Genomic DNA, 27,435 nt, shown 5'->3' with positions numbered 1-27,435 from the left:
GCTACACCAATGAGAAGTATCTTTGTAAAATATCAAGCGGTTGGTTCGGCGGCGGTTCAACAGACGGAGGGGCGGACGCACAGTGGTGAACGGAAAACGATATCTTCACGAAATTTTATATGGTTACAGCCGAGGTGTTAACCAGACTATGTGATATGAAATAAAAATTTCGTAGCGCTTACAAAAATTAGTGGCGGATGTCTAAATTTGAGCGCCCACAAAAAGGGCCCAGATTCACTAGGGCGCTGAAATTTTTCATATCGTCTTACAAACATCTCCGCTCTATACATTTCAAGTTTCATAAAGATATCTCAATTCATTGAAAAAGGCAGATTTTCACTTCTTTTAAGTCTTGTCGATAATGTATGAAAAAAAACCAAGGTGTCCACATTGCGTAAACATTTTGCTCATATTAATTAAATATATTAAATATATATTTTTGGAAAGATCAGGACCAGTGTTGCCGTTTTTGGTAGATTTCTACCAAAATTAGTAGGTTGTAATTCTCTTGGTAGGTTGTTAGGCTGACCTCGATTAGGTTGGTAGGCTTTTCTAACATATAAATATTGTACAAAGTGAATTACAGAAAAAATCGACGGGGATAGCTCATCATTTTTTTTTTTCAGAATATTCGTTATGTTGGCAAAATAAAACTATGGATGTCGAGAGGCAATATACTGTTGCGAGGGGTCTCTCTGCTTCAAATTTCAGGAAAAATGGCGAATTCCGATATTAACTGTAACTGGTACAAGTGCTAAGGGATCTCTTCCAAATTTCGTAAATTTTGGGTAAGAAATGCGGCTTTTTTGTTCAATGCATTCAATTGGAACACAAAGCTATGTGGCAACTGCATACAAATATGGTAGATCTGATCCATACTCAGATGTTGAGGGGTCCAAGCCACTCACTGTAACGACGAAATTTCTCGCAGTTCTTGGCTCAACACATAAATTGGGAGATCGCTTAAACCAAACTCGGCCCGGTTGTTCATCGATATCGGGGCTACCATACGACTTTATGAAATCAAGATTTTTTATCGGAAGATCGGGTGCAATATTAAGATATAGGCCATCTTTGAACTTTAGGCTGTAGAGGGATTTCAACAAACAGACGGACGGAAATGCCCCAATCTTCTATTAATATAATGACCATCTAGTGATTTGTAGCGTTGAAAATGTGTGCACAGATAAAAATAATTTTGAAAAACAAAACTTTGGTCGAAAAAACAACTACGAAAGTTGTTAATTTTCCTGCAACAATTTATTTTGAATCTATCTCAACGACCCAAAGTACAAATTTATTGTTGAAAGGCACTCTTTGCAAGCCTGCATATAACAACAACAACAACATTATTTCCATAAATAAGGCAAAAAGCTATCTAATCAGCCAACGCACGTTATTTGCTTTGGTTGATGCTGTTTTTGGTTTCTTTGTTCTGCTCGAGCTGCGTTGTCTCGATCATTTTACAACTGCTCTCCGGTTTTCCTCTGTCACTCTCTACTATTACCCTTAAAAACAAATTTTGATAATTTTGGTGCCGCAGAGTAGTGAACTCATGATCTGATGTTTGGTAGTCTTGCGCGCATCATCTAGACTACCGAATTCATCTTCTTTATGATGTAATAAATCATTAAGTACTGCTCCACAGTAATAAGTGTCTTAATTAATTAATTTTAGAAAAGGTAAAAACCTCTCTAAAAATTTTTTTCTGAATACGAAATTCATATTTTTTATGCCGAATTTTCTAAAATATATTTAATGAAAAAAAAAATACATTTTTTTTTGCCGACCGGTTGACTCGAACCTCGATTTACCAGTCATGAATGGCATGGGAGTTTTGTGCTCTACATGGTAGTACGCCTATTTTTACAACTACCTCCACTAAAGAATTCGTTGAAAGTCAACAAAACTTCAATAATTTTGTCTTTCAAGTCTCTTGTAGAAACTTACTTACGTACTTCAACCGATAATGTCTTCGATTCAATGCTAAAATTCGTTGAAATTTTAAAGTTTCGCATTCAAATTTGATAGTTGGTTTTTTTAAGAGTAATTTTTTCTGTGTACTTTAATGGGTTGCAAATGGAATGGCACAATGGCCAACTCTTCGATGATGGGTATAAAAACATATAAAGCATTTTTGTCTAGTGGAACATTTGGAAGGTTTTGAACAGATTTGGTAGGATTTTTCTTAAATTTTGGCAGGAAATAATTTTCTTGAGTGGCAACACTGATTAGGACATGCTTTACACCAAAATGTCCAAGCAGAAATCAAAATATTGAATTGGCCGTATTATTCAGGTAAAATACAAAATGAGTCCAACATGTAAAATGCAAATTTGCCCATGAACACTCCATTAAGGAACAGGGGTAAATTTTTCACATATCAATTAGTGCTGTCCGATTCAAGGTTAAGCTCAATGATAAGGGTCTTGCTTTTTATAGTCGAGTTCGAACGGCGTGCCGCAGTGCAACACTTCTTTGCGAAGAAGTTTTTGCATGACATGGCATGGGGATTACGCTCCCTGAACATTTTTTTTATAAAGTTCTCGCCAGGATTCGAGCTCAGGCGTTCAGGGTTATAGGTCGATATGCTAACCTCTGGGCAACAGTGGCCCAAAATCTACACAAATATTGGAAAAAATTTTTTTGTTAATGTATGCCGGTTGGGTATGGAATTCTTTACCCTCTGCAGGGCACCATTCTTCTTCACTTTGGCTGACATTTTCACATAATTGACATTTTTATGGACCAAGTATGGTATAAATAAACCCGAGGGCCCCCCTCCTGGCTACGTCCCTGATGGCAATTATATCAGGTTATGGACTGATTTGAACCATACTAAGAACAGTTGTTACAATCATAACAAACAACTTTATGCAAAATTTCAGCCAAATCGGAAGAGAATTGCGCCCTCTAGATTCTCAAGAAGTCAAGAACCCAGATTATGGCAGTTATATGGCAGCTATATCAAAACATGGACCGATTTGGTTCACTTCAAGCTTCTAGCTTTACTCCTTCCAAAGTTAGCGTGCTTTCGACAGACGGACGGACATGGCTAGATCGACTTAAAATGTCATGATGGTCAATAATATATATTCTTTATGGGGTCTTAGACGCATATTTCGAGGTGTTACAAACGGAATGACGAAATTAGTATACCCCCATCCTATAGTGGAGGGTATAATAAAACGAAGGATAATATTAGCTAACAGATGCTACTTTGGATTGAGGAAGCAGAGGAGGAGCAAAGCCACCTCTCGACAGACAAAAATAACACTATAGAAGACACTGATATAACCGGTGCTGTTGTATGGCTCCGAAGCATAGGTACTTGCGAATTCAGATGATGGAGTGCTTGAATTGATTAAAAGAAAGATTCTTTGTAAAATATACGAACCCGTTTGCGTTTATGGAGAATATCGGCGTCGTAGGCTACCATAATAATAAACGCAAAGGGGAAGATCACAACTCCGATGGAGTCACCAAGTGGTGAAAGATATCTCTAAACTTGGTGTCAGAGATTGGAGAAGGAGCGCAGAAGGTCGAAGCGCTTGGAAATCCATTCTACGTTGGACGAGAGGAATTAAGCTCGATGCACTTTTTTCAGTGATTTGATATTCTGTTTTTAGTAATAACTATCTAGCTTCTCAAAATAGCCATCAACAGTGACCTCTTTATTATAGGTAAGCCTTTTTCCACCGATCCACTTTTTTAAGTTAAGAAACAAAAAATAATCCAGGGGAGCTAAATCTGGCGACTAAGCTGAAGCAATTCGAAATTTACTTTCGTTTTTCCATCTGTCCCTAATTTTTAAAAATTGTCGATTTTGTTTCCAATTATAATGAAATTTTTCACACATCACTCAAAAGAAGAACGTTATGCATTTTGCTGAAAATCGGTTCAGTTCTAGTTCAGTAGCAACCAATGAAATCTGGTTTAGAAAATTAAGTTTTGTAGTTGTAGCTTTAAGTAATTTGTTCTTTTTGGCATTTTTCTTAATATTTTTACTACCCAACTTCAACGTAGACATCCTTAAAGTTGTATTTCTATACAAATGGAAAGTCATCACTTAGCATTTGTAATTCAAAACGCATATCATCAGAAAATAATGTACGCATACACACAATACACATAGTCATATATAATTATATTCAAAATCGTTTTGAATACCATGTGGTCGCATATAATCCCATTTGCCAGTGCTGGAAGGGCGCAGACTGGCTGAGTACTCCCACAATGAGAGCTGCTATTCACATGCACAGTTGCACAAATTGATTATAACCAAATGAATTTCATTAGAAACACCATATCTCCGTCGAAATGCTATGGAAATTTGGTATTCTGCAAATATGAGTGGTGGTTGGCGGCTGGCTACACGTGGGCCAAAGATGTTGTGGCTCCACATTTCCATGAAGACTCTATACGTTGGCCAAGATTATAGCGCCTGCTTTGGGGAAACGAATTAGTTGTTGTGTGTTGTGCTGTGAATGCTTAACAGAGTAATTAACCGAAAGTTCAAAGGTCAAATAGAGGGAAGCGGAAACAGAAATGGAAAACGCCAACACGAACTCCAACACAAACTCGCATATTTGTATGTATCCATCCACTCCATAAAGGCAGACGACACCAACCAAGTGCCTGGAAATAGAGGAAACAAGTTGTTGTATAATTTTATATGCCAAAGTTGTTTGCCAAGAACAGCGACCAGGCAACATGATACACCTCCAACAATCCAATCCAACCCATTCACAATCCACCAGTCACCACCAGCATATCTTTCATTTATTCTGGCTTCACTCCAGTCGACATGGAACGTGATGTTGTCAACTTAAATGTGAAGCGAAACATGAAAATGTTGAATTAACCGCAAGATTCGACCGAATTCTAAGCAAACAAGAAACATGGTTACACATACCCACAATCGGGAGTTGTGTAAGCAAATTAAGTTACTGAATTTAGTGAATTTTCCTTCATCATCATCTTAATTTTTAAGCAAAAGAAATGGAGGGTTGTCCGGATGTATATCAACCCCAAAGCAAGGGAAGATGAGCCAAACTAATGTTATCTACAAGGAACAACCAGTCTTCAATTATGCGCCTTAGGGAGGAATTTGTATGTAAAACTACAACATAAATGAACTGTACCACAAAAAGGTGCAGGAGAACCAGATGCCACCAAACAACCTGTTTTTTACGATTATTTCTCGGAAGCCACCGATACACATTTTTATGTGATTTTTAGCAAACAGTTTTCAAGACTCTCTCTATTATTTATAACTTAAACATTTTATATAGTCTACCTTAAAGCTGTAATCATGATTCAATGAAAAATGGGAAAATATGCGATAAAGTTTTGCACGAGCATAGTTTGCATACAATTTGATATTATTTAAGTGCACAGTGGTAATTATGATACAAATTGATTGATGCAACATATGTTCTAAATCGAAGCGAAAACATATTTTTGCGGTAGCGAAATTTTCTAAGCCCGGTGCGCAGCGGAAGCTGAGCGGTTTCAAATCTCAAAATCTGCTCCGCTCCGACATATAAAATTTTTTATTCCCACCACCATAGGATGGGGGTATACTAATCTAGTCGTTCCGTTTGTAACAGCTCGAAATATTCGTCGATGTTCTGAGTCGATCTAGCCATGTCCGTTCGTCCGTCTGTCGAAATCACGATAACAGTCGAACGAGTAAAGCTAGTCTCTTAAAATTTTGCACAGATACTAAATATTGATGTAGGTCATTGGGAATTGTAAATGGGTCATATTGATATAGGTTCAGATTTAGATATAGCTCCCATATAAACCGATCTCCCGATTTGGCTTCTTGACCCCTTACAAGCCTCAATTTTGGGCCGATTTGGCTGAAATTTTGTATGTAGTGTTATATTATGACTTCTAACAACTGTGCCAAGTACAGTCAAATTCGGTCTATAACCTGATATAGCTCCCATATAAAATGATCTCCCGATTTGACTTTTGGAACACCTGGAAGCCGCAATTTTTGTCCGATTTGGCACGTAGTGTTCTGTTATGACTTCCAATAACTTTGTCAAGTACGGGTTGAATCGGTGTATAACCTTATATAGCTCCCATATAAACCGATCTCCCGATTTGACTTCTTGAGCTCTCACAAGCGCAATTTTGGTCTGATTTGCTGACATTTTGCAAGCGATGTTATGTTACGGCTCCGAACAACTGTGCCAAATACCGAACCGAACAATCATCTCGATCATGCTTGTTCGGTTCCTGGAAGCTTTAATTTTTGATTGTGCCCTTCAACTAAATTTATGTGGTATACATTTTTAGCAGAATCCATGGTGGTGGGTTCCCAAGATTCGGCCTGCCCGAACTTAGCACACTTTTATTGTACCCACCACCGTAGGCAACACTTCGAAATATCAATTTCCGACCCTACAAAGTATATATATTTCGGATCGTCGTAAAATTCTAAGACAAATTAACGATGTCCGTGTGTCTGTCCGTCAATCCGTCTGTCTCTGTCCGTCCGTCTGTAGTAATCACTCTACAGGCTTCAAAAATTAAGATACTGAGCTGAAATTTGGCACAGATACGTCTTTTTGATGCACGCTGGTTAAGTTCTTGAACGGGCCAAATCGGACCATATTTGGATATAGCTGCTTTATAGACCGATCTCCCGTTAAAGGGTCTGAAGCCCATAAAAGCTTTATTTTTTATCCGATTTCGCTGAAATTTAATACAGTGAATAGTTTTAGACCTACCAATATCTGACCCAAATATGGTAGATATAGCTGCCATATAGACCGATCTCTCGATAAAGGGTCTGAAGCCCATAAAAGCTTTATTTATTACCCGATTTCGCTGAAATTTGAAGCAGTGGGTAGTTTAAGATCTCCCGACATCCGCCCCAAATATAGTTTGGATCAGACTATATTTAGATATAGCTGCCATATAGACTGATCTCCCGATTAAGGGTCTGAAGCCCATAAAAGCATTTATTTATGTAGTAAGTGGTTTTAGGCCACCCGTCCTCCGACCCAAATATGGCAAAGATCGGACTGTATTTAGATATAGCTGTCATATAGACCTATGTGCCAATTAAGGGTCTGAAGCTCATAAAAGCTTTATTTATTACCGGATTTTGTTGAAATTTGAAATGCAAAATTCAACAGTGACTTATATATATTAGCCCACTCAATAACCGTGTCGAATTTGTGTGCATAAGTTATCCAATATTCACCGGAATTTTTCGAAAGGGGTTTTTCACATATAACCGAGGTGTAGGGAATCCAAAGTTCGGCCCTGCCGAACTGAACGACTTTTACTTGTTTAAATTTGGTTAGGAATTGCTTCCAGTATATGCTTAAGAAGTAAAACTGGATTCAGACCATACTTGGCATGTATGTTAGATGTTATAGTAGAAATAATTATGCAAAATTCCAGCTAAATCGAATAAGAATTGCACCCTCTAGATGCTTAGGAAGTAATTTGAGGAGGTCGGATTATATGTGAGTTATATCAGGTTATAGACTGGTTGACACCATACTTTGCAAAAATGTTGGAGGTCATAGGAGAAATTATGCAAAATTTCAGCCAAATGGGATGAGAATTTCGCCCTCAAGAGGTTCAAGAACTACAAACGAGAGATCAGTTTATTTGGTAGCTATATACGGTTATGGTCCAATTGGGACTATGCTTGACAATAATAATTTTGAAGATCATAAAAGAAACAGATTTGCAAAATTTTAGCCAAATCGGATGAGAACTTCGCCCTCTAGAGGATCAAGAAGTAAATTCAAGAAGTACAATCAGTTAATATGAGCGATCAAGAATATATATTATTGGAGTTGAATGTTGCTTGATATCGAAATTGTAAGAGCAGAAATACAATCCTATGAAGCTGTTAAAAGTAGTCAATTGCAAGTTCGGTTGGGATTGTAAATGGGCCTTATCGGTCCGTGGTTTGATATAGCTGCCATATAAACCGATCTTGGATCTTGACTTCTTGGGGCACTAGAGGGCGCTATTTTTATCCGATTTGGCTGAAATTTAGCATGAGATGTTTCGTTACGATTTTCAAATCGGTCCATAACCTGATATAGCTGCTATATTAACCGATCTTGAATCTTGACTACTTGAGCCACTAGAGAGCGCAATTATTCTCCGATTCGGCTGAAATATTGCATGACGTATTTTGTTATAAATTCCAACAACTGTTCCAAATATTGTTCAAATTGGTCTCTAACCTGATATAGCTGCCATATAAACCGATCTGGGATCTTGAATTCTTTTGGGCATCTAGAGGGCGCAATTATTATCCGATTTGAATGAAATTTTCCTATGACCCTTAGCATACATGTCAAATATGGTCTTAGTCGGTCTATAGCCTCATATGGCTCCCCTATAAACCGATCTCCCTTTTTTACTTCTTGAGTCCCTAAAGGGCGCAATTCTTAATCGATTTGGCTGAAATTTTACACAATGACTTCTACTGGTTTTTGGATCTCCAACATTCAATTCAATTATGGTCCGAATCGGATCATAACTAGTTATAGCTTTAATAGCATAGCATAGCAATTCTTTTATTTTATCCTTTGTTTACCTAAAAAGAGATACCGGGAAAAGAACTCGACAAATGCGATCAATGGTGGAGGATATGTAAGATTCGGCCCGGCCAAACTTAGCTTGCTTTTGCTTGTTTTATTATTGTCTAGAGAAGAAACGGTTGTAAAAGTGGTCGTGTATGCTGCCTGGCTATAGCGGGAAGGGAAGGTTTAAGGTATAATAGAACGTTTCCGAGCACTCTTAGAGATATACTTCTGGAAGTTATACGCACGACAGCGAAGTGAAGTATTGAAAGAAGTCTAGTCATAAATCCTTTTAAGACACAAGATGACCAAATGTCACCTTGAGCATGTTTCTGTCTCCTTGGGAGGAAAGAATGTTCCATTTACTAAAAAACGCAAAGTATTCGGGTTTTGTGCTACACAGAATATTGGTCCTCAAATCCATCATTTTAAAATGGGCAGGAAAGGCAACTCTTGCTCAATACACATGCAGGAAAGCTTTTGGCAATATTGGTCCTCAAATCCATCATTTTAAAATGGGCAGGAAAGGCAACTCTTGCTCAATACACATGCAGGAAAGCTTTTAAAATGGGCAGGAAAGGCAACTCTTGCTCAATACACATGCAGGAAAGCTTTTGGCAATATTGGTCCTCAAATCCATCATTTGAAAATGGGCAGGAAAGGCAACTCTTGCTCAATACACATGCAGGAAAGCTTTTGGCAACTGTTGGGAGTCTAAAACTCTTGTCATGTACTGGCTGTATACTGCACTTGTCAGACGTCTAATGCTTTATGGTGTTATGGTCTGGAGGACGGCATTTCAAAAGTTCATCTACTGCTGAATACTCAGCCGGCTTGTTTGCGCATCACAACAACACTGAGAACGTCACCATCTGATGCACCGATTTTAATGTTACACCTATTGCCTTTGGACATTGTGGCTAGACAACTGGGTGCGACCACTGCTGTGAGGCTAAGGGACATTTCTTTTCATTCATTCGGCAACTACGGCCACTGTGTTATTCTTAATACAATGCCTGGTATTCAAGGGTGTGTGTATTACACATTGCATGAGCCAGATGGTTCCAAATTAGACGACCCTAAACCCATCTAGGGTTGTACTCTGGAGAACTATTTAGGACTAGTCATACCCTACTATTGTAGTGTCTATAAAGCGGAGGTCCTTGCAAATATGGAAGTGGTGGAATAGTTAAGGTGTAATGTCATAACGACGATTCGCATTTATATTTTCTCAGACAGCCACGTAACCATTACTCTTCGAAGCTCTGAAATTAAAAATCACCCTCGATTGTCGCAGATGGCAGAGATGCCTGAACAATTTAAAATTCAATTGTTTTAGGTGCAGAAAATTGTACACTGAAAAAAAGTTGGTCCAAAATTTAAATTTAATGAAAACGAGCCAAAGAACCAAACATTAAAATTGAAATGATATCTTTAAATTAATTTTCTATTTACTAACAGACATGACCATCCGTTTAAAATTTTGATAGCTGATTGGTTCTTGTTTAACTTTATAGATGAATGTCCAATTTATATTTTTTGAAAAATTCTTTTTTTTTAACTTAGCATCTTTGTAAGGCTATTTAGCGACTTTAAGTACTGTTCACTGTTGTCTTGTCGAAAAGTCAATTTCGTAACCTTAAAGGATATTTTGACCTTTATTTTAGATTTTTGTCTTCACTAAAAAGACGAAAAGTTAAGGATTTCTTACTTACCTTTTAAAATAAAAAATCATTAATGTAAAGGCAAATATCTTTCACCAAAGGCAATAATTCCTTGAAATGTTGGAAAATTTATCATCTTCAAATTAGGTTAGGCTCAAATCAGAAAAAATAGGACACAATTTTTTCAGTGTTGTTTTTCAAGCTCGTCTTGAAATAACTACCTTACACATTCCAAAACAAGTTAAAAGGCGTTAAATCCGGCCGGGCCGAATTTTGGATACCCACCACCTCGGGTATATTTGTAAACCACCTTCCGTCAAAATATGGTGAAAAATGCATACTTTATGCCCCATTGCAGCTATATCGCAATATGTTCCGATTTGGAGCAAATAGTAATAAGTACTAGTCATTGTTCAATTCTGTATAACAAAATATTGGTCTTTTTAGTAGCTATATCTAAACATCAACCGATCTGAACCATATACAACACGGATATCGAAAAGCCTGACATAAGTCACTGTGTCGAATTTCAGTGAAATCGGATTATAAATGCGCCTTTTATGAGGCCAAGATTTTAAGTCGAGATAACGGTCTATATGGCAGCTATATCCAAATCTAGTCCGATCTGGGCCAAGTTTTAGAAAAATGTTGAAGGGCCTAACACAACTCAGTGTCCCAAATTTCGGCGAAATCGGAAAATAAATGTCCGAAAACCTCAAATCTATATGGCAACTATATTTAAATCAGGACCGATCTTGGTCATACTGAAGAACGATGTTAAAGGGCCTAACACAACTCACTGTCCCAAATTTCGGCGAAATCGGACAATAAGTACGCCTTTTATGGCCCCAAAACCTTAAATCGTGATATCGGTCTATATTTCAGCGAGGGGCTTAATTTAACTCACTGCCCCAAATTTCGGCGACATCGGACAACAAAAGTGCCTTATATGGGCCCAAAACCTTAAATCGAGAGATCGGTCTATATGGAAGCTATATTCAAATCAGGACCGATCTGGGCCATATTGAAGAAGGATGTTGAAGGGCCCACCACAACTCACTGTACCAAATTTCGGGGAAATCGGACAATAAATGCGCCTTTTATGGCCCAAAAACCTTAAATCGAGAGATCGGTCTATATGGAAGCTATATTCAAATCTGGACCGATCTGGGCCATATTGAAGAAGTATGTCGAGGGGCTTAATTTAACTCACTGTCCCAAATTTCGGCGACATCGGACAACAAAAGTGCCTTATATGGGCCCAAAAGCTTAAATCGAGAGATCGGTCTATATGGAAGCTATATTCAAATCAGGACCGATCTGGGCCATATTGAAGAAGGATGTTGAAGGGCCCACCACAACTCACTGTACCAAATTTCGGGGAAATCGGACAATAAATGCGCCTTTTATGGCCCAAAAACCTTAAATCGAGAGATCGGTCTATATGGAAGCTATATTCAAATCTGAACCGATCTGGGCCATATTGAAGAAGTATGTCGAGGGGCTTAATTTAACTCACTGTCCCAAATTTCGGCGGCATCGGACAACAAAAGTGCCTTATATGGGCCCAAAACCTTAAATCGAGAGATCGGTCTATATGGAAGCTATATTCAAATCAGGACCGATCTGGGCCATATTAAAGAAGGATGTTGAAGGGCTCACCACAACTCACTGTACCAAATTTCGGGGAAATCGGACAATAAATGCAACTTTTATGGCCCAAAAACCTTAAATCGAGAGATCGGTCTATATGGCAGCTATATTCATATCAGGACCGATCTGGGCCATATTGAACTGGGATGTCGACTGGCTTAACATAACTTACGGTCCCAAATTTCAGCAAAATGGGATAATAAATGTGGCTCTAATGGGCCTAAGACCCTAAATCGGCCGATCGGTCTATATGGGGGCTATATCAAGATATAGTCCAATATATCCCATCTTCGAACTTAACTTACTTATGGACAAAAAAAAAAGAATCTTTGCAAATATTCAGCTCTATATCTTTATTTGTAAAGACTGAAGCGTGATTTCAACAGACAGAGAGGAGAGACGGACGGACATGGCTAGATGGTCTTAGATTTTTACGCTGATCAAGAATATATATACTTTATAGGGTCGAAAATGGATATTTCGTTGTGTTGCAAACGGAATGGCAAAAGGAATATACCCCCATCCTTCGGTGGTGGGTATAAAAAACTGGAATCTGTGGGTATGTAAGCTAAATCTTCTGGATGAGGACCAAAGGGCAACAAATGACAAATGATCACAAAGTGCGAGTTGTGAATGCTTCGAAATTACGGGGCCAATCTTATCTTGAACAGAGATCTCAGTCATTGTGACACCATGCTGATAATGTGAAGGTTGCAAGGAGCGACTTCTGCAGAAGATGTGAGGAGACTACAGAGCATCTGCTGCAGACGCACATAGTCTTGCACTACCAAACAGAAGGAGGTCCACATAAGATTCTCATTTCTTAGAAAAATTAGAAATTATCTGAATTAGCCAATGTGAACAATCGCAAGTTGTTCGACAGGAACCAGAAGTCATTTTCCTTCTACTGTTTATGTAGTATCACAATGGACGAAAAAGTGTTAGCGGGTCCGAATGCAGACTGTCACTAAAAACTAACTTGACCTACATTATTAAGATGTATTTGTGAAAAATTTAGAGAAGATAGTCTTATTTTATAATAAAAATTTTTATTCGGGATGTTACGAAAGGAATAACAGAATCAGTAATTCCCCCATTCCATGGTGCATGGTATAAACAATAAAATATTTTATTCGTACTGTTAGCCTAAAATAGATATTCAATTAGTTGTTTATTTTGTCTCTAAGGATAATAAGTATCTATAGACATCTAAATAACAAATTACAAAATAAGATTTAAAACAACTTTTTTATTTACAACAAGTTCTAATACATGCATAGAAATGTACATCTATATTGGCTGTTTAGCTATCAACTTAACCCAAACAACTTTTAATCATGTAAGGTCATCATTTTAACAATAACGACTTAACCCCCTTTTGAAAGAGGATTTACTAGTCTTCTATGTCAAACATCTATGGCTGGCTGACACATCAAAGCATAATTTTCAAACTGAGATAAAATTTTAATTAAATATTTATGTTCTCTTTATATGCGAACATAGATTGCGAATTAAAGTGCATAGTTGGTCTTTATTAAAAAAAACGTTCAGGGTTGCAATATGTAAGCTTAAGAATGTATGAGACATTTTTGGTGGAAATTTATGAGGGTGTTCAGTTGGGATATTCAGTGTTTACCTCGTACGTATAGTGAAAGAGTTAAGGTGCCACCTGGCTGAACGAACTCGCAATTATCGTCTGAATATGAAACCAGGCGGTTAAAGAAGTATAAGTTTAGCTTATTCAGCATGATTATGTATGCCTTTTATATGAGAGCAAATTGGAGAATTTTTGCATATGCCGCGTATGTTGCTTACAATTCGCAAAATTCACCAGACTGATGAGTTTGGCAGCAAGAAGAGGATTTTGATTGCACACCGCCTGGCGGTATTGTGTGCATGCCGCCCTTCTAATAAGGCAGCATGACACCATGGGTGACCATTGGATATATTTAAGACTGCACCTGACATAATCATAAACAGGAACAAGAGAAGGAAGTTGCCTTATAGTTCCTACCATGGAACATCCAGATCTCCTTAAGACCAATAACTGGCGAATGTTGAAATCTAATAAATCAGACAAGTTCTCAAAGAACCCAAAATGGATCGCGTTCTTATTGCCAGTGCAGGAAGGACACACACACAGCAGATGTTCTATAGTCTCTTCCTGCACGACGTTTTTGCATTTTCGGCGAAAGCCGTTACTGGTAATCTTCATTCTGTCCGTAAGTTTTCCGATCCAAAAGTGACACAATGACTGAGACGTCTGTTCTGGCCAGCGAAAATAAAGCGGCAGACCTCTTCAATTTTAGATTAGGCCTTTGATCTTGATCGTGAAGACTTGGCTTACATGTTGCTAGAGGTATGCCCACAGATAACAGTTTCCTTGCAATGTGTAAGGTAACATCAAGTCTGGTAGGCTCGGCTGCTCTAAATTTTCCTGGGATATCTCTATGGCCCGGCACCAAAAAAAAAAAAAAAAAAACAAGTTATAGTCCGATGCGAACTATTTACAAATGAATTGAATGCTGAACATTGTAAAAGTCTTTGTGTAATAAATCAGTCCATTCGGATAAATATTGCGCCTTGTGGGGGCTCAAGAAGCAAAATCGGGGGATCGGTTTGTATGGGAGCTGTATCAAACTAAACTGGAGGCCACCGTAGCGCAGAGGTTAGCATGTACGCCTATGGGTTCGAATCCTGGCGAGACCATCAGAAAAAATTTTCAGCGGTGGTTTTCCCCTCCTAATGCTGGCAACATTTGTGAGGTAATATGCCATGTAAAACTTCTCTCCAAAGAGGTGTCACACTGCGGCACGCCGTTCGGACTCGCCTATAAAACGGAAGCCCTTTATCATTGAGCTTAAACTTGAATCGGACTGTACTTACGGATATGTGAGAAGTTTGCCCATGCTTCTTAGTAGAATGTTCATGGACACGTATATTGAAAGTTATGGGAGAAGCCGTTGTACAAAATTTCTGCCAAATCGGATGAGAATTGCGCTCTCTGGAAGCTCAAGAAGTCAAGATCTCATATCGGTTTATAGAGCAGCTATATCAGGTTTTGAGTACAAAACCAAAAACATACTTTGCACAGTTATTGAAAGCCATAACAAAACACCTTATGCAAAATTTCAACCAAATTGGATAAGAATTGCGCTCTGGAGCGGCTCAAGAAGTCAAGGTCCAAGATCGGTTTATATGGCAGCTTTACCAGATTTGAATCATACTTAGCACAGTACAAATCTCATAAGAATTGCGCCCTCTAAAAGACGAAGGAGTCAAGATCGGTTTATATGGCAGCTATATCAGGTTATGAACCGATTTGAACCATACATAGCACAGTTATTGGAAGTGATACCAAAACACCACGTGTACAATTTCAGTGAAATGGGACAAGAATTGCGTCCTCAAGAAGTCAATTCCTCAGATCGGTTTATATGGCAGTTATATCAAATAATGGACACGATCTAAACTAATAAGAAGTATTTGTGCAAAAAAAAAAATTTCAAGCGCCTAGCTTTACTCCTTCGAAAATTAGCGTGCTTTCGACATTCAGACGGACGGACTTGGCTAGATCGAGTTAAAATCAGCAAGAATATATGTACTTTATGGGGTCTTAGACGCATATTTAGAGGTGTTACAAACGGAATGACGAAATTAGTAGTCCTATGGTGGAGGGTATACAAATATATGTGTTGACGAAAATACTGGGCGAAGGGGCTACAAATTCTATGGGTTGGCTAAGCCCCCCCAAGGAATGCCTAGCTTTGCCATGCTTTGGATTAGTGGTATAGTATTTTTTATAAAAAGGCGGCTTAGGGAGGGTATAGTCCACACTGTCAGGAATATCGGGCATTATATCAAATATAGTCTACAAGGATAACATAGTGCCCTTGGTCGCTGCATGACCAAAGAAAAAGCTCTCTTAGATTCATAGCAGTCATCGCAGCAATTTGTCCAGCCGTAATGTCCAGAGGCATTAGGTGTAGCATTTAACTCAGTAAAAAAAATAAAGATGAATAAATCAGTACGGCTGTGATGCATAAACAAGCCACAGCAGATGGATTTTTGAAACGCTATCCACCAGACTACAATACCATTATAGGCCTGACAGCTGTAGCATATACCTAGCTCATGACGGAGAAAACCCTCCAAATTCTGTCTCTCCCCAACCCCCAATGGCTCTCTTGCAGATGTATAGGGCAAGAGTTGCCTTTCTTGTCGTTTCCACAATGTTGGATTTGAAGTCCAATTTCCCGTCCAGCAAAATACCCAGGTATTTTGCGCTTTCTGTAAATGGAACATTTTCTCCTCCCAAGGAGACAGTTGCCACAGTTGGTAACTTGTATCTCCTGCTGAAAAGAACTACTTTGTCTTGCACGGATTTACGCTTAGACCACTTTCGATAGCCCACTTCGCTGTCGCACGTAGAGTATATCGCTAAGAGTGCTGGGAAACTTTCTCCTAACTGCAATAGCCACATCATCAGCATACGCGTTCACTTTTCATCTTTTCCTTCCATGGACAATAATTATTTCTTAATGGATTTATTCCAAAGTAGAGAGGGCAGTATTGAGGTCACCTTGGGTCAGAAGTTAGCGGCGGCGCCTATGATGCCTAACGCCTGGGTTTAAATTCCGTGGAAATTTTCAGCGGTGGTTATCCCCTTACAAATGCTGGCGACATTTGTAAGGTATCCAATCAAGTTAAAACTTCTCTAACAGGTGTTGTCATTAAGCGGCACGCCGTTTGCACTCGGCATTGAAAAGGAGTCCCATATCATTGAGCTCAAACTTGAATAGGACTGTACTCATAGATATATGAAAAGTTTGCCCCTGTTCCTTAAGGGAATATTCATGGGCAAATTTGCATTTGCAGAGAAGATAGTTCAGCTCCTTGATGTGGATCTATGCCAATCCTGCCGTAATGCATCTTTTAGTAAGTTAGTTATGAATAAACTTTCTTACGGTAGTGTTGATGCCTAGAAACTCCAACTCCTTCATAGTTTAAATCGGTTTTACATTATTGAAAGCTCCTTCAATATCAAGAAATGCTACTTAGGAATATACAATCCTTGACTGCGAGAGTATATCTCCTTAAGCCAGTCTATCGCACATAGCTTGTAATTAAACCGGTGATACATCATCAGCAGTCAAAACGATTTAAAGTAGTTAAAAATTTTTTTCCCAAAGAATTTTCAACTCAGACTCAATTTCCCCAACCACCTCCGACGAATGCATATCAGTGATCACCTCTTTTGGCGCCACATTGTCCATTGAAAAGTTCCCCGGAAAATGTGTGTCAACGATTAGTCCCAGTGTATCCTCACTAGCCATTGTCCATACATTCTCTGACTTCTGAACGTATATTACTCAGCCCAACACGATTGGGACGTCTATTCCAATCCTGTGGTGCCCTTGTGGTTTAAGCCATTTTGTGGAGTTTTCGGGATAGGAGATATCCAAAGTTCGATCTAGTGAAACGAGAATTGTGTTTATCTTCGTCTAAGCCTTTAACTTCTCTTCTTTCTATCTTATTAACGCTCTTCTGATTGCAAGGAAATTTTTTTGAAATCGAAAAAGCATGATTTATCAGATAATCTTTTTTATTTGCAAACTCTTTTTCTTCTCAAGATATGAAATTTTTCTAATAATGAATATCTGGCAACACAAATCTCTTACATTATATCAATTTATCGTCCTAGCCATAGTCGTTTCCAGTTCTAATTTTCTTATCTTTCTAATTTGAACTATTTCAGCCTTTGAAATATAGCCTACATCCACACCACAAGCTCATAAACCCACACACACACACACAGCAATCATAGGCATTCGCAGGAGAACAGCAGCAGATTGGATCTGCGAATAGAATGCCATATGAAACAATGCACCACACACAGATGCATCAGACGACAGCCGGTAACGGTATGATGGACTCGTTAAGCCTGCAATTGCGAGATGCGGAAACGCGACGTGCAGAAATCGAGAGGGCACATCAGGTAAGCCGTAACTACACTTCAAATGGAATTATTAATATAAAAAAATTAAGCCTATAGCGGATGGCAACTGAAATTGAAACTTGTAATTTGATTTACAGGAAACCTTGGCACAAATTCGCTCTCTGAGTACTTCCGGCGGTCGCAGTGATATAGAAGCTATAGAGAATTTACAATCTCGTGCCAGAGAATTGGAGAAAAAGGTAAATAACAGAGAGCAATTAAATTACGAATTTAAAGGCATAGTTAGTCATGTTATCGTACGAATATATGTTAAAATTAATGAAAACTTGAAACGCCATCATGGTAACTACTTTGAAAAAAATTTTCCAGAGAAATTTTGTGAACAATTTCTTAATAAACTTAGTTTAAAACAAGTAAGGACGGGCTAAAGTTGGTCAAAGCCGAACTTTGGATGCCCTACACCATATTGGGAATGCAATCTAAGATGCCAAAATAAATGTTTGGTATGAAGAATTTTGATCATTGTGGAAATCGCTGTTCAGTTTTGAGAAAATAGGTTAAATGCGTTTGCAAAGGGCTTTAAAGTGAAAAACGGGAGACACGCTGGGAGCTATATCTAAATCTGAACCGATTTCGTAAAAATTCACCAGTGATCAGAAAGTCATAAGAGAAACATTTGCATGAAATTTTGTGACGATTGGTTAGACTAGGCTGAAAAGAGGGTGCGGATATTAATCCGCCCCATGCTACTATGGACATACACCTAAGTCAGTAATCGGCTTGTTGTGCGCTCTAAATGCTATAAAGTAACCCCCCATGCCATGGGAGTGAGAGCAGAATCAGCGGAGGACATGTTGAGGCTTTTGATGAAAACGTATTTTTCACAGGATACGATGGGATTCATGGGGGCACCGGAATAATAATAATAATTGGGTTGATTGAAGGTTTTTCATAACGGAATTTATTGTCAAGGAAGCCTTGAGGAGCTTTAAACCATTTAAGTCTCCCGGAACTGATGGAATATTTTTGGTGTTACTACATGGAGAAGCAGACTATCTGGTGCCTCGTCTGGCCAAAATTTTCACAGCGTGCCTAGGACTTTCATATACTCCGAAAGCCTGGCAGAAGGCAAGTGTGGTGTTTATACCTAAGCCCTGGAAGGCAAGTTATGCGACACCAAAGGCCTTACGTCCTTTCTACTCAAAACCATGGAACGCATTGTGGATACCATGACTAAAAGTGGGAAATCCAGCTAACTGCTTAAATACAAACAGTATGTCTATGTCAAGGAAAGGTCGGTGAAGACTGCCCTGCATGAGGTTGAGCATAAAATAGAAGAATCCTTCGATGCCAAGACGTACACATTGACCGACTTTCGTGGCTAACAGGCACTGACATTTAGGTGGGGACACAATGCTAGACAGCAACCAACTAAGGGGCGTGGTATTGAAAACAATTGGGGATTTTGTAAGCAGGACGGAATCTTGACTTAAATTTTCTTTTTCAAAGGTACTTTAATGCGGTTTAATATCCGCACCCTCTTTTCAATCTAACCTATTAGTGCAAATCGGAAAATCATATACATATAAAGGAGCTAAATCTAAACCGATTTTACCAGATTCAATAGGCATTGTCTCTAGGCAAAAAAGGTGACTGTTCCAAATTTTAAGACTATCAGATTAAAGTTGCGATCAGTACTTTGTACACAAATTAACATGAACAGACAGACAGACAGTTGGACCTCAAATCAGAAAGTTATTCTTAGTCAATCAGTATACTTATCAATGGGCTCATATCTCTTCTTTTAGGGTGTTACAAACAAATGCACTAATATATGTACCACAGTATTGGTGTAGGGCAAGAATCATTCTATTGTCTGTGTTGTTACTTGGAGAAATATTGGGTATTGAAAGCAAAATTTGGCAACAATTTTCAGAAAATGTTAATGGCATTGACATTTTAGAAAAAATTCAATTTACACAGTTGTTGTCATAAAGAAACCATAGTGCATTTTTTCCTAGAAAATCGGTTGATAAACGTAGGCACACAGAAAAAATACCAAAAGCGCTGTATATTTGAATTAAATTAAAAAATCAATTAAAATTTGTTTGTAGCGTTAATTTAATAGAACGTCAAATGTGATGCAATGTGCTATCTTTTTATACCCTCCACCATAGGATGGGGGTGTACTAATTTAGTCATTCCGTTTGTAACACTTCGAAATATCTAAGACCCTATCAGTTACATACATTCTTGATCGTCATGACATTTTAAGCCATATCCGTCTGTCTGTCCGTCGGTCTGTCCGCCCGTTCGTCTGTCGTCTGCACGCTAAATTTCGAAGGAGTATAGACGCTTGAAATTTTGCACAAATTCTTCTTATTAATGTAGGTCGGTTGGGATTGTAAATGGGTCAAATCGGTTAATGTTTTGATATAGCTGCTATAAAAATAGATCTTGGGTCTTGACTTCTTGTGCATCTAGAGGGCGCAATTCTTATTGGATTTGCCATCCATGGTGTAGGGTATGTAAGATTCGACCTGGTAAGTTCGGCCAGCTCTTACTTGTTTTATGCTATTGTTTCCACATGTATGCCCTACGAAAATAGAGCCAGCCCTTTGGAAATTTACATATTTATTCCTACATTCATTTTTAATATTTCACAACCTTACACAAAAACAAATACTGTAGGCATATTCAATACATATTTTTTTTTATTTAATTTTTAAACCTCTTGTATTCTCTTTAAGGCTGCCCTGGAAAATGTGCGCTGCGAAGAATTGCAAATTGAATTATCGGCCGCCATGAAATCCAAAACACCACGGCCAAATGAAGCAGAAATGCGTCAAATGTCTGATATGCGAAATGCAGCAGAGATGCGAAGTGCAGCTGAGATGAGAAATGCCGAAGCTATGCGAAATGCGGCAGAAATGCGAAATATGGCCGAAATGCGAAACATGGCTGAGATGCGTAACATGTCTGATATGCGTAATACAACGGCGGACATGCGCACAGCATCGGATATGCGAAATATGTCAGACTTGCGCAATGCCTCCTCAAATATGCGCAATATGACCGATATGCGTAATACTGCCACCGCTTCTGAAATGCGTAATCTAACGGATATGAGAAATTTATCCGATATGCGCAATGCCTCCGATATGCGTAACATGTCCGACATAAGAAATATGACAGATATGCGTTCAGTTGGTGGAGCCGGAGGAACCATCTCATCAAGTGCCGCAGCCGTATCGGGCACCACCACATCTGTGACATGGGCACCTAGCCTTGGCCATGAGGATCAGGGCTCCGAAATCGATATCATTATGGCAAAAATAGAACAGGCACGTTTATCCCTAGCTAATGTATGTGTGTTTTTTGTGGTTTGTCAAATATTTTCTATTGAATGATTCGTTCATGCAATCACTGGTAGTAACATGCACCCTAATTTCCACCTATAGGCTGGTACTACGTTTGTTTTTCACAGTTGAAAACGTATGTTTTTCCTGATTACTTTTTTGAAGCGCTACAGAAATCTCAATGATAGCATAATAATTTTATTAATATTTAAAAAATTTTAAAAATTTATTTTTATTACATTTTGAGGCAATGTGCTCGAAATTTGAGTTTTGCTTTAACATTTTGTATCTAAAAAAAGGAATCACGAAAAATTTCGTGAAAAGCTAACATAGTACCAACCTTATTATTGTGATTTTATGTAGTATAGTAATTTCCAGATCTCACAATTGATACAGCTCTGTCTAAAGGGGTTTACAGTTTAGAAATGACAAAAGCCTTTTCAAGAATTGAAGAAAACAAAAATTAGGAACAGTCCTGCTTATGTAGTATAAGGCAATAACGTTAATTAAAGTTGTTAGTTGAGTCAGTCAGTTTCTCACACAGTTTCTCATTGCAGCACAACTTTTTTTGATTGTATTGTCAAAAATGTTGCCAACAAAATAGAAATGGAATTTATTTAAAAAACGAATCTGGAACCGATATAACATTTTTGTGTGATGGCTGCTTAAAATGCACGGGTTACTTGTTAATTTACTAAATGAAAGTAATCTATTTTATCGTCCATAGAGAGGTGTTACGAGGTTTGGATCCTAGTTCCGAAAACTTTTGTTAAGGAGCTAAAAGATATAATTTCAGTTGTAGCTTTAAATAATAACTGGGAATTGATGGAGGACATGTTTGTACTTATTAACTATATCCAAAAAAATAAAAAAAATTAATATGATGAATAAAATATCAAAAACAAAAGATTTTTTAAATTATGTTGAGCTTGTGAAGCAGAACAAATGCGTTGGTTTTACATAATTTATTTCTTTCAGGACAAGCATTTTAGATGAAAGAATGTATAGTGGATCCATGGTGATAAAAATGAAATGAATGAAACTTTTGTTAATATTCCGACCTAAGATGTAGACGCAAATTTTTACCAAAACACCAATAGGCTTCCGGAAAGCACAAATGTTGATTGCAGTTTTGAGTTTAGATGTGTTTCGCACGATTGAGCCAAGATTCATTAGAAATTTAATTCCTTACCTTCTTCCTTTTTTAACTCATCTCTTTAATTCAATTCTAATCTTCAGTGGATATTCGACTATTTGCAAAAGATCGACAATAATCCCAATCTTTAAATGAAATAGTGGCACCGTCAGATTTCTATATTATGTTACCTTTCGAAAGTTTTCGAGAAGCTTTTGCATAAACAAATGTCCGAATATCTCCATCATGAATCTTTGTTGTCCGATAGACAATCCGGGTTTCGTGCCCATCATAGTTGCGTTAGTGCATTGGTTGAAGTTTCGGAATCAATAAGAAATGAAATTGATGATGGCAATGTTAGTTTTCTCTTACTACTAGATCATTCAAAAGCATTCGGCTCGGTTGATCATTATAAATTATATACTAAGCTCAGAAGATTTTGTCAATTCCAGAGATACTTCTATCAAATTGGTTTAATCATATGCTAGTAATCGGCAACAGTCAGTATACGTAGGGATTCAATATCACAGCCAATTGTAGTGTTGGTCCGCTCCTTTTTTTCGCTCTAAGCAAAGGATCTTCCTACCCAACCAAATCCTTGTGTATGTATGCGTTGCAAAACTCAACGAGGACCTGTCCTATGTAAATAAGTGGGCTACAGCAAATGGTTTATTTCAGAGCCCCCAGAAATCGAAAGTGATGGTTATTCACAAATATAAAAGATTTAGTTTGCAAGACCTCGATATAACCATAAATCAACAGAAAATTGATATTTGAGAATTTAGGTGTGATTTTTAACAGTTCTTTAACTTGGTGCTGTAAATGCTGTAGCTGTGCAGACATATGCAAAGATGCGGGCACTGTGGATAACACACTTTTATACACCAATCAAACATTCGAATTCTGTTAGCAAAGACATTTCTAATTCGTGGTCTTATCTATGGGTGTGAACTTTTATCAACCTGCGATTCATTAAGCCAACGAAAATTAAATGTAGCATTCAACAGCATTATTAGGTATGTCTATGGTATAAGAAGGACTCAACATGTTTCTCACTTGGCTACTTCCCCTTATGGTTGTAGCTTCAACAATCTACTTAAAACTAGATCTCTACCTTCTTACATAAAATTATTTGGAAGCAAACACCTAATTACCTCTACGACAAATTAATATTTGCCCTATCTAGAAGGGTTAGGAAACTTGTCCCTTTTACAAGAAGGAACTAAGTATCTGAATGACAGTTTTATACAAGTACCATATGTCTATGGTATACTTTTCCTCAGAATATCCAAAACGTTCAAAAAATGACTTTCCATTTTTCTTTGAAATTAGCTGATTTAAAATTTTATATTTTTACTTTAAACAATATTATTTTTTATAATGATATTCGTAAATATTTATTCCTTTAAAAATTATTTGATTATTTCTTAAGAAGGATATATGACTATTCTTATAAGCCTGCACTATAACTATAATATATAAGATTTAATCAAGTTGTGTAGGTAAATAAATAAAGTTACGGTGAATGGATTGCGCTACTGAGAGAAACAGAAGTAGATTTTGGGCAATCCTTGATTTTTTGTAGAAAAAAAAAAAACGATATAGCAACATTTGCTGGTTTTTGCTCGTTACTGTATACAAATATTCAAACATATACAATCCCTATGTGTCACTTTCACAACAGATTTAGCACGATATAAAGCAATAAGATTTTTATTTTACAAATATTAATCATATATTTATGACAGATCTGGAATTGTTTATACAGTTTTATAATTTTAAAAACTCCTAATAGTTGTTGAAGTGTTACGTATTATGAAATGGAGTATAGAAATATGTACATACATTATCAAAAAATACAACAAGTATCCGATTACATTAGCTAAACATTTCAGCTCAACATTTTATGAAAAACATTTTCTAAATTGTTCAAATTGGTTATGTCCATGTACTAAAGAAATTTAGAAAGTGTTTTCTGAAGCTTTGGATGTGCTTGAAATTTGTGATTCTGTAAAATCGTTCACATTGTATTTTAATTTTCGCAGGATAATCGAGTTTTAGCAGAACTAGAACATCCCCGAACATCTGCAGCGTTATCAGGCATGCCATCAAGTTCCATACTGAATACAAATAGCGAATTTAAAACCATATCAAAAACAGGTGAGTAATTCAAAACATTTCTATAAAAATATTTGGTTTCATCAAACGTTCATTGATTGTAGGGTTTAAAGAAAAATTATAATGTAAGTTATAAGTCAGAAAGTGATTACAACATTACTCTGGTACCTCAACATTGATAATGAAGAAGCAAATAAAACTAAGCAATGAATTATTGGGTTGCCCAAAAAGTAATTGTCGGTAATATAGTAGTAATATAGTCGCGTTGACAAATTTTTTCAACGGCTTGTGACTCTGTAATTGCATTCTTTCTTCTGTCAGTTACCAGCTGTTACTTTAAGCTTGCTTTAGAAAAAAATTGCGCGAAATTTTGTTTGCATTTGTTTGTTTGGCGTCAATTTTAATATGGGTACCACATGTATTGAAAGAAATTCATTTAACAAACCGAATCAACGCTTGTGATATGCACCTTAAACGAAATGAATTCGATCCGTTTTTAAAACGAATCATAACTGGAGATGAAAAATGGATTGTTTACAACAACGTTAGTCGAAAACGATCATGGTCCAAGCATGGTGAACCAGCTCAAACCACTTCAAAGGCTGATATCCACCAAAAGAAGGTTATGCTGTCTGTTTGGTGGGATTGGAAGGGTGTGGTATATTTTGAGCTGCTTCCAAGGAACCAAACGATTAATTCGGATGTTTACTGTCAACAATTGGACAAATTGAATACAGCCATCAAGGAGAAGCGACCAGAATTGGTCAATCGTAAAGGTGTCATATTCCACCAGGACAACGCTAGACCGCACACATCTTTGGTCACTCGCCAAAAACTGAGTGAGCTTGGCTGGGAACTTTTGATGCATCCACCATATAGCCCTGACCTTGCACCATCAGACTACCATTTATTTCGATCTTTGCAGAACTCCTTAAATGGTAAAACTTTCGGCAATGATGAGGCTATAAAATCGCACTTGGTTCAGTTTTTTGCAGATAAAGGCCAGAAGTTCTATGAGCGTGGAATACTAAATTTGCCATGAAGATGGCAAAAGGTTATCGAACAAAATTCCAATTATGTATTTGAATAAAGTTCATTCTAAGTTTTATAAAAAATGCATTTACTTTCTTTTAAAAAATCCGCAATTACTTTTTGGGCAACCCAATACATATGTTTCCTCAAGTTACATAAAGTACTTCTTATGAATTTTGATTGAAAATTCCATATGACATTAAAAACCTTTAGGGATAAAAATGCTATACAATGTTCTCTCGTGAACTACCTTCTCTCATAAAACGTTGAACTTATATATCATTGTTTTCATACCCGGACGGAGGTATATTCAGTTTGCAATACATTGAAATATCCGTTTCCGACTCTATAGAAAATTCTTGGTCCATGTAAATTTCTAATACTATTGTATCTAGCCATTGTAATCCGATAATGTATTTCACAAGTAAAAGCGATTTAAGTAAAAGCGATGAATGATATAGACCGTACTTGTCATGGCTGTTAGAAGCCAAACAAAAATACTACGTTTATAATTTCAGCGAAATCGGGCAGTAATTGCGCTATCTAGAGGCTCAAGAAATCAAATCAAGCGTTCGGAGCTATATCAGGTTATGAACCGATAGAAAAATGTTAATGCACATTTCAGCCAAATCAGATGGTAACTATACTCTCTAGACTCTCAAAAATACATATTGGGAGACCAGTTTATATGGCAGCTTTATCAGCTTATGTGTCGATATGGACCATACCTAACACAGTTGTTGGAAATCATAATTAAAACGCTATTTGGAAGATTTCACCAAAATCGGATAGTAATTGCGCCCTATAGAGGCTAAAGATCGGTTTATATGCCAGCTATATCAAAAAATGGACTGATTTGACCCATTTACAATCCCAACCGACCTACACTAATAGGAAGTACTTGCGCAAAATTTCAAGCGCCTATCTTAATATTAGGTTAGGTTAGGCTGAATACGAGGGTGCATATATTAATCTGCCCATGCCACTATAGATATACACCTAAGCCATGTTGTGCGCTCTAAAAACTAACCTCTCAAAAGAAAATTTTAAATTAGGAATTCCGTGCTACTCACAAAATACTTAATTGTTTTCCATACCGCTCCCCTAAGTTGGTTCATGTCGGGTATTGTGCCGCCACCGAAGTACTGTTGTCTTTTAGCCGCGAAAGCCGGACAATGATATAGGAAATGCTCCAATGTCCCATCATCTTCCCCACATGCCCTACACATGCTATCACTTGCCGCACCGATTTTTCATAAGTGAGCTCGTAGTCCTATGTGTCCCGTTATGATACCAATAGCTATACTGACCTCCTTCTAGCTTCCTTGCAGCAATAGCCTCGTCTTCTCACGATCTGGATCCCCCCATAGGATTTTTGCCGTCATACCGACCGTTTCGCTGTTCCACAATGTTGAGTGCGCATTCGTCGCCCACTCCCTTAATTCAAGTTAAATCGGTTAAATCAAGGGGCAAGAGTTGCTTTAACCTGACACGCTGGAATGCTGTCAGATTGAAAGAGGAAACATTCGGGAACTGGCGTCTAAACAAAAACGTCAATAATGATCTGGAGGCCACCATGGCGCACAACGCCTGGGTTAAAATCCTGGTGGTTCAGTGGTGGTTAAGCCCTCCTAATTCTGGCGACATTTGGGAAGTTCTATGCCCTGAAAGAACTTCTCCTCAAATAGGGTTCGCACTGCGGTACGCCTCTTGACATCTTAGGTATAGTCCATAACCGACGATACTTCGATATATCTCCTATATGGACCGATATCCCGATTTTTTGCCTCGGCTCCATAAAACAGTAAATTTTGCAAAGTGAATTGTGTTAGGCTCTTCGACATCCGTGGAGAGTATTATATATATCGGAGAGTATTATATATATATGCCAGTATAGCCCCCATGTAGACCGATCTTCCCATCGAAGCTCTTTTACCAATTA

The 27,435-nt window shown here is 37.7% G+C and overlaps 1 protein-coding gene across 16 annotated transcripts in view; it reads left to right on the top strand.

The window, feature by feature from the left end:
- The window catches only part of LOC106081644 (uncharacterized), a 235,329-nt gene that overhangs the window by 102,324 nt on the left and 105,570 nt on the right, over positions 1–27,435 (top strand). For 8 of the 16 annotated variants that reach the window (XM_059363308.1, XM_059363310.1, XM_059363309.1 and 5 more), the window contains exons 2-5: positions 17,649–17,888; positions 17,987–18,088; positions 20,600–21,193; positions 24,389–24,503. In XM_059363308.1, coding sequence (XP_059219291.1) covers positions 17,760–17,888; positions 17,987–18,088; positions 20,600–21,193; positions 24,389–24,503 — 940 coding nt within the window. In that variant the 5' untranslated portion in view covers positions 17,649–17,759. Of the gene's footprint in view, positions 1–17,604; positions 17,889–17,986; positions 18,089–20,599; positions 21,215–24,388; positions 24,504–27,435 lie in introns of those variants that run through there. The other 8 variants (XM_059363304.1, XM_059363303.1, XM_013243753.2 and 5 more) reach the window with 2 other exon arrangements.

Source organism: Stomoxys calcitrans, chromosome 2, assembly GCF_963082655.1.
Source record: "Stomoxys calcitrans chromosome 2, idStoCalc2.1, whole genome shotgun sequence".
NCBI lineage: Eukaryota > Metazoa > Arthropoda > Insecta > Diptera > Muscidae > Stomoxys > Stomoxys calcitrans.
The sequence above is the reverse complement of the archived record's forward strand: the minus strand, read 5'-3'. Positions and strand labels throughout refer to the sequence as shown.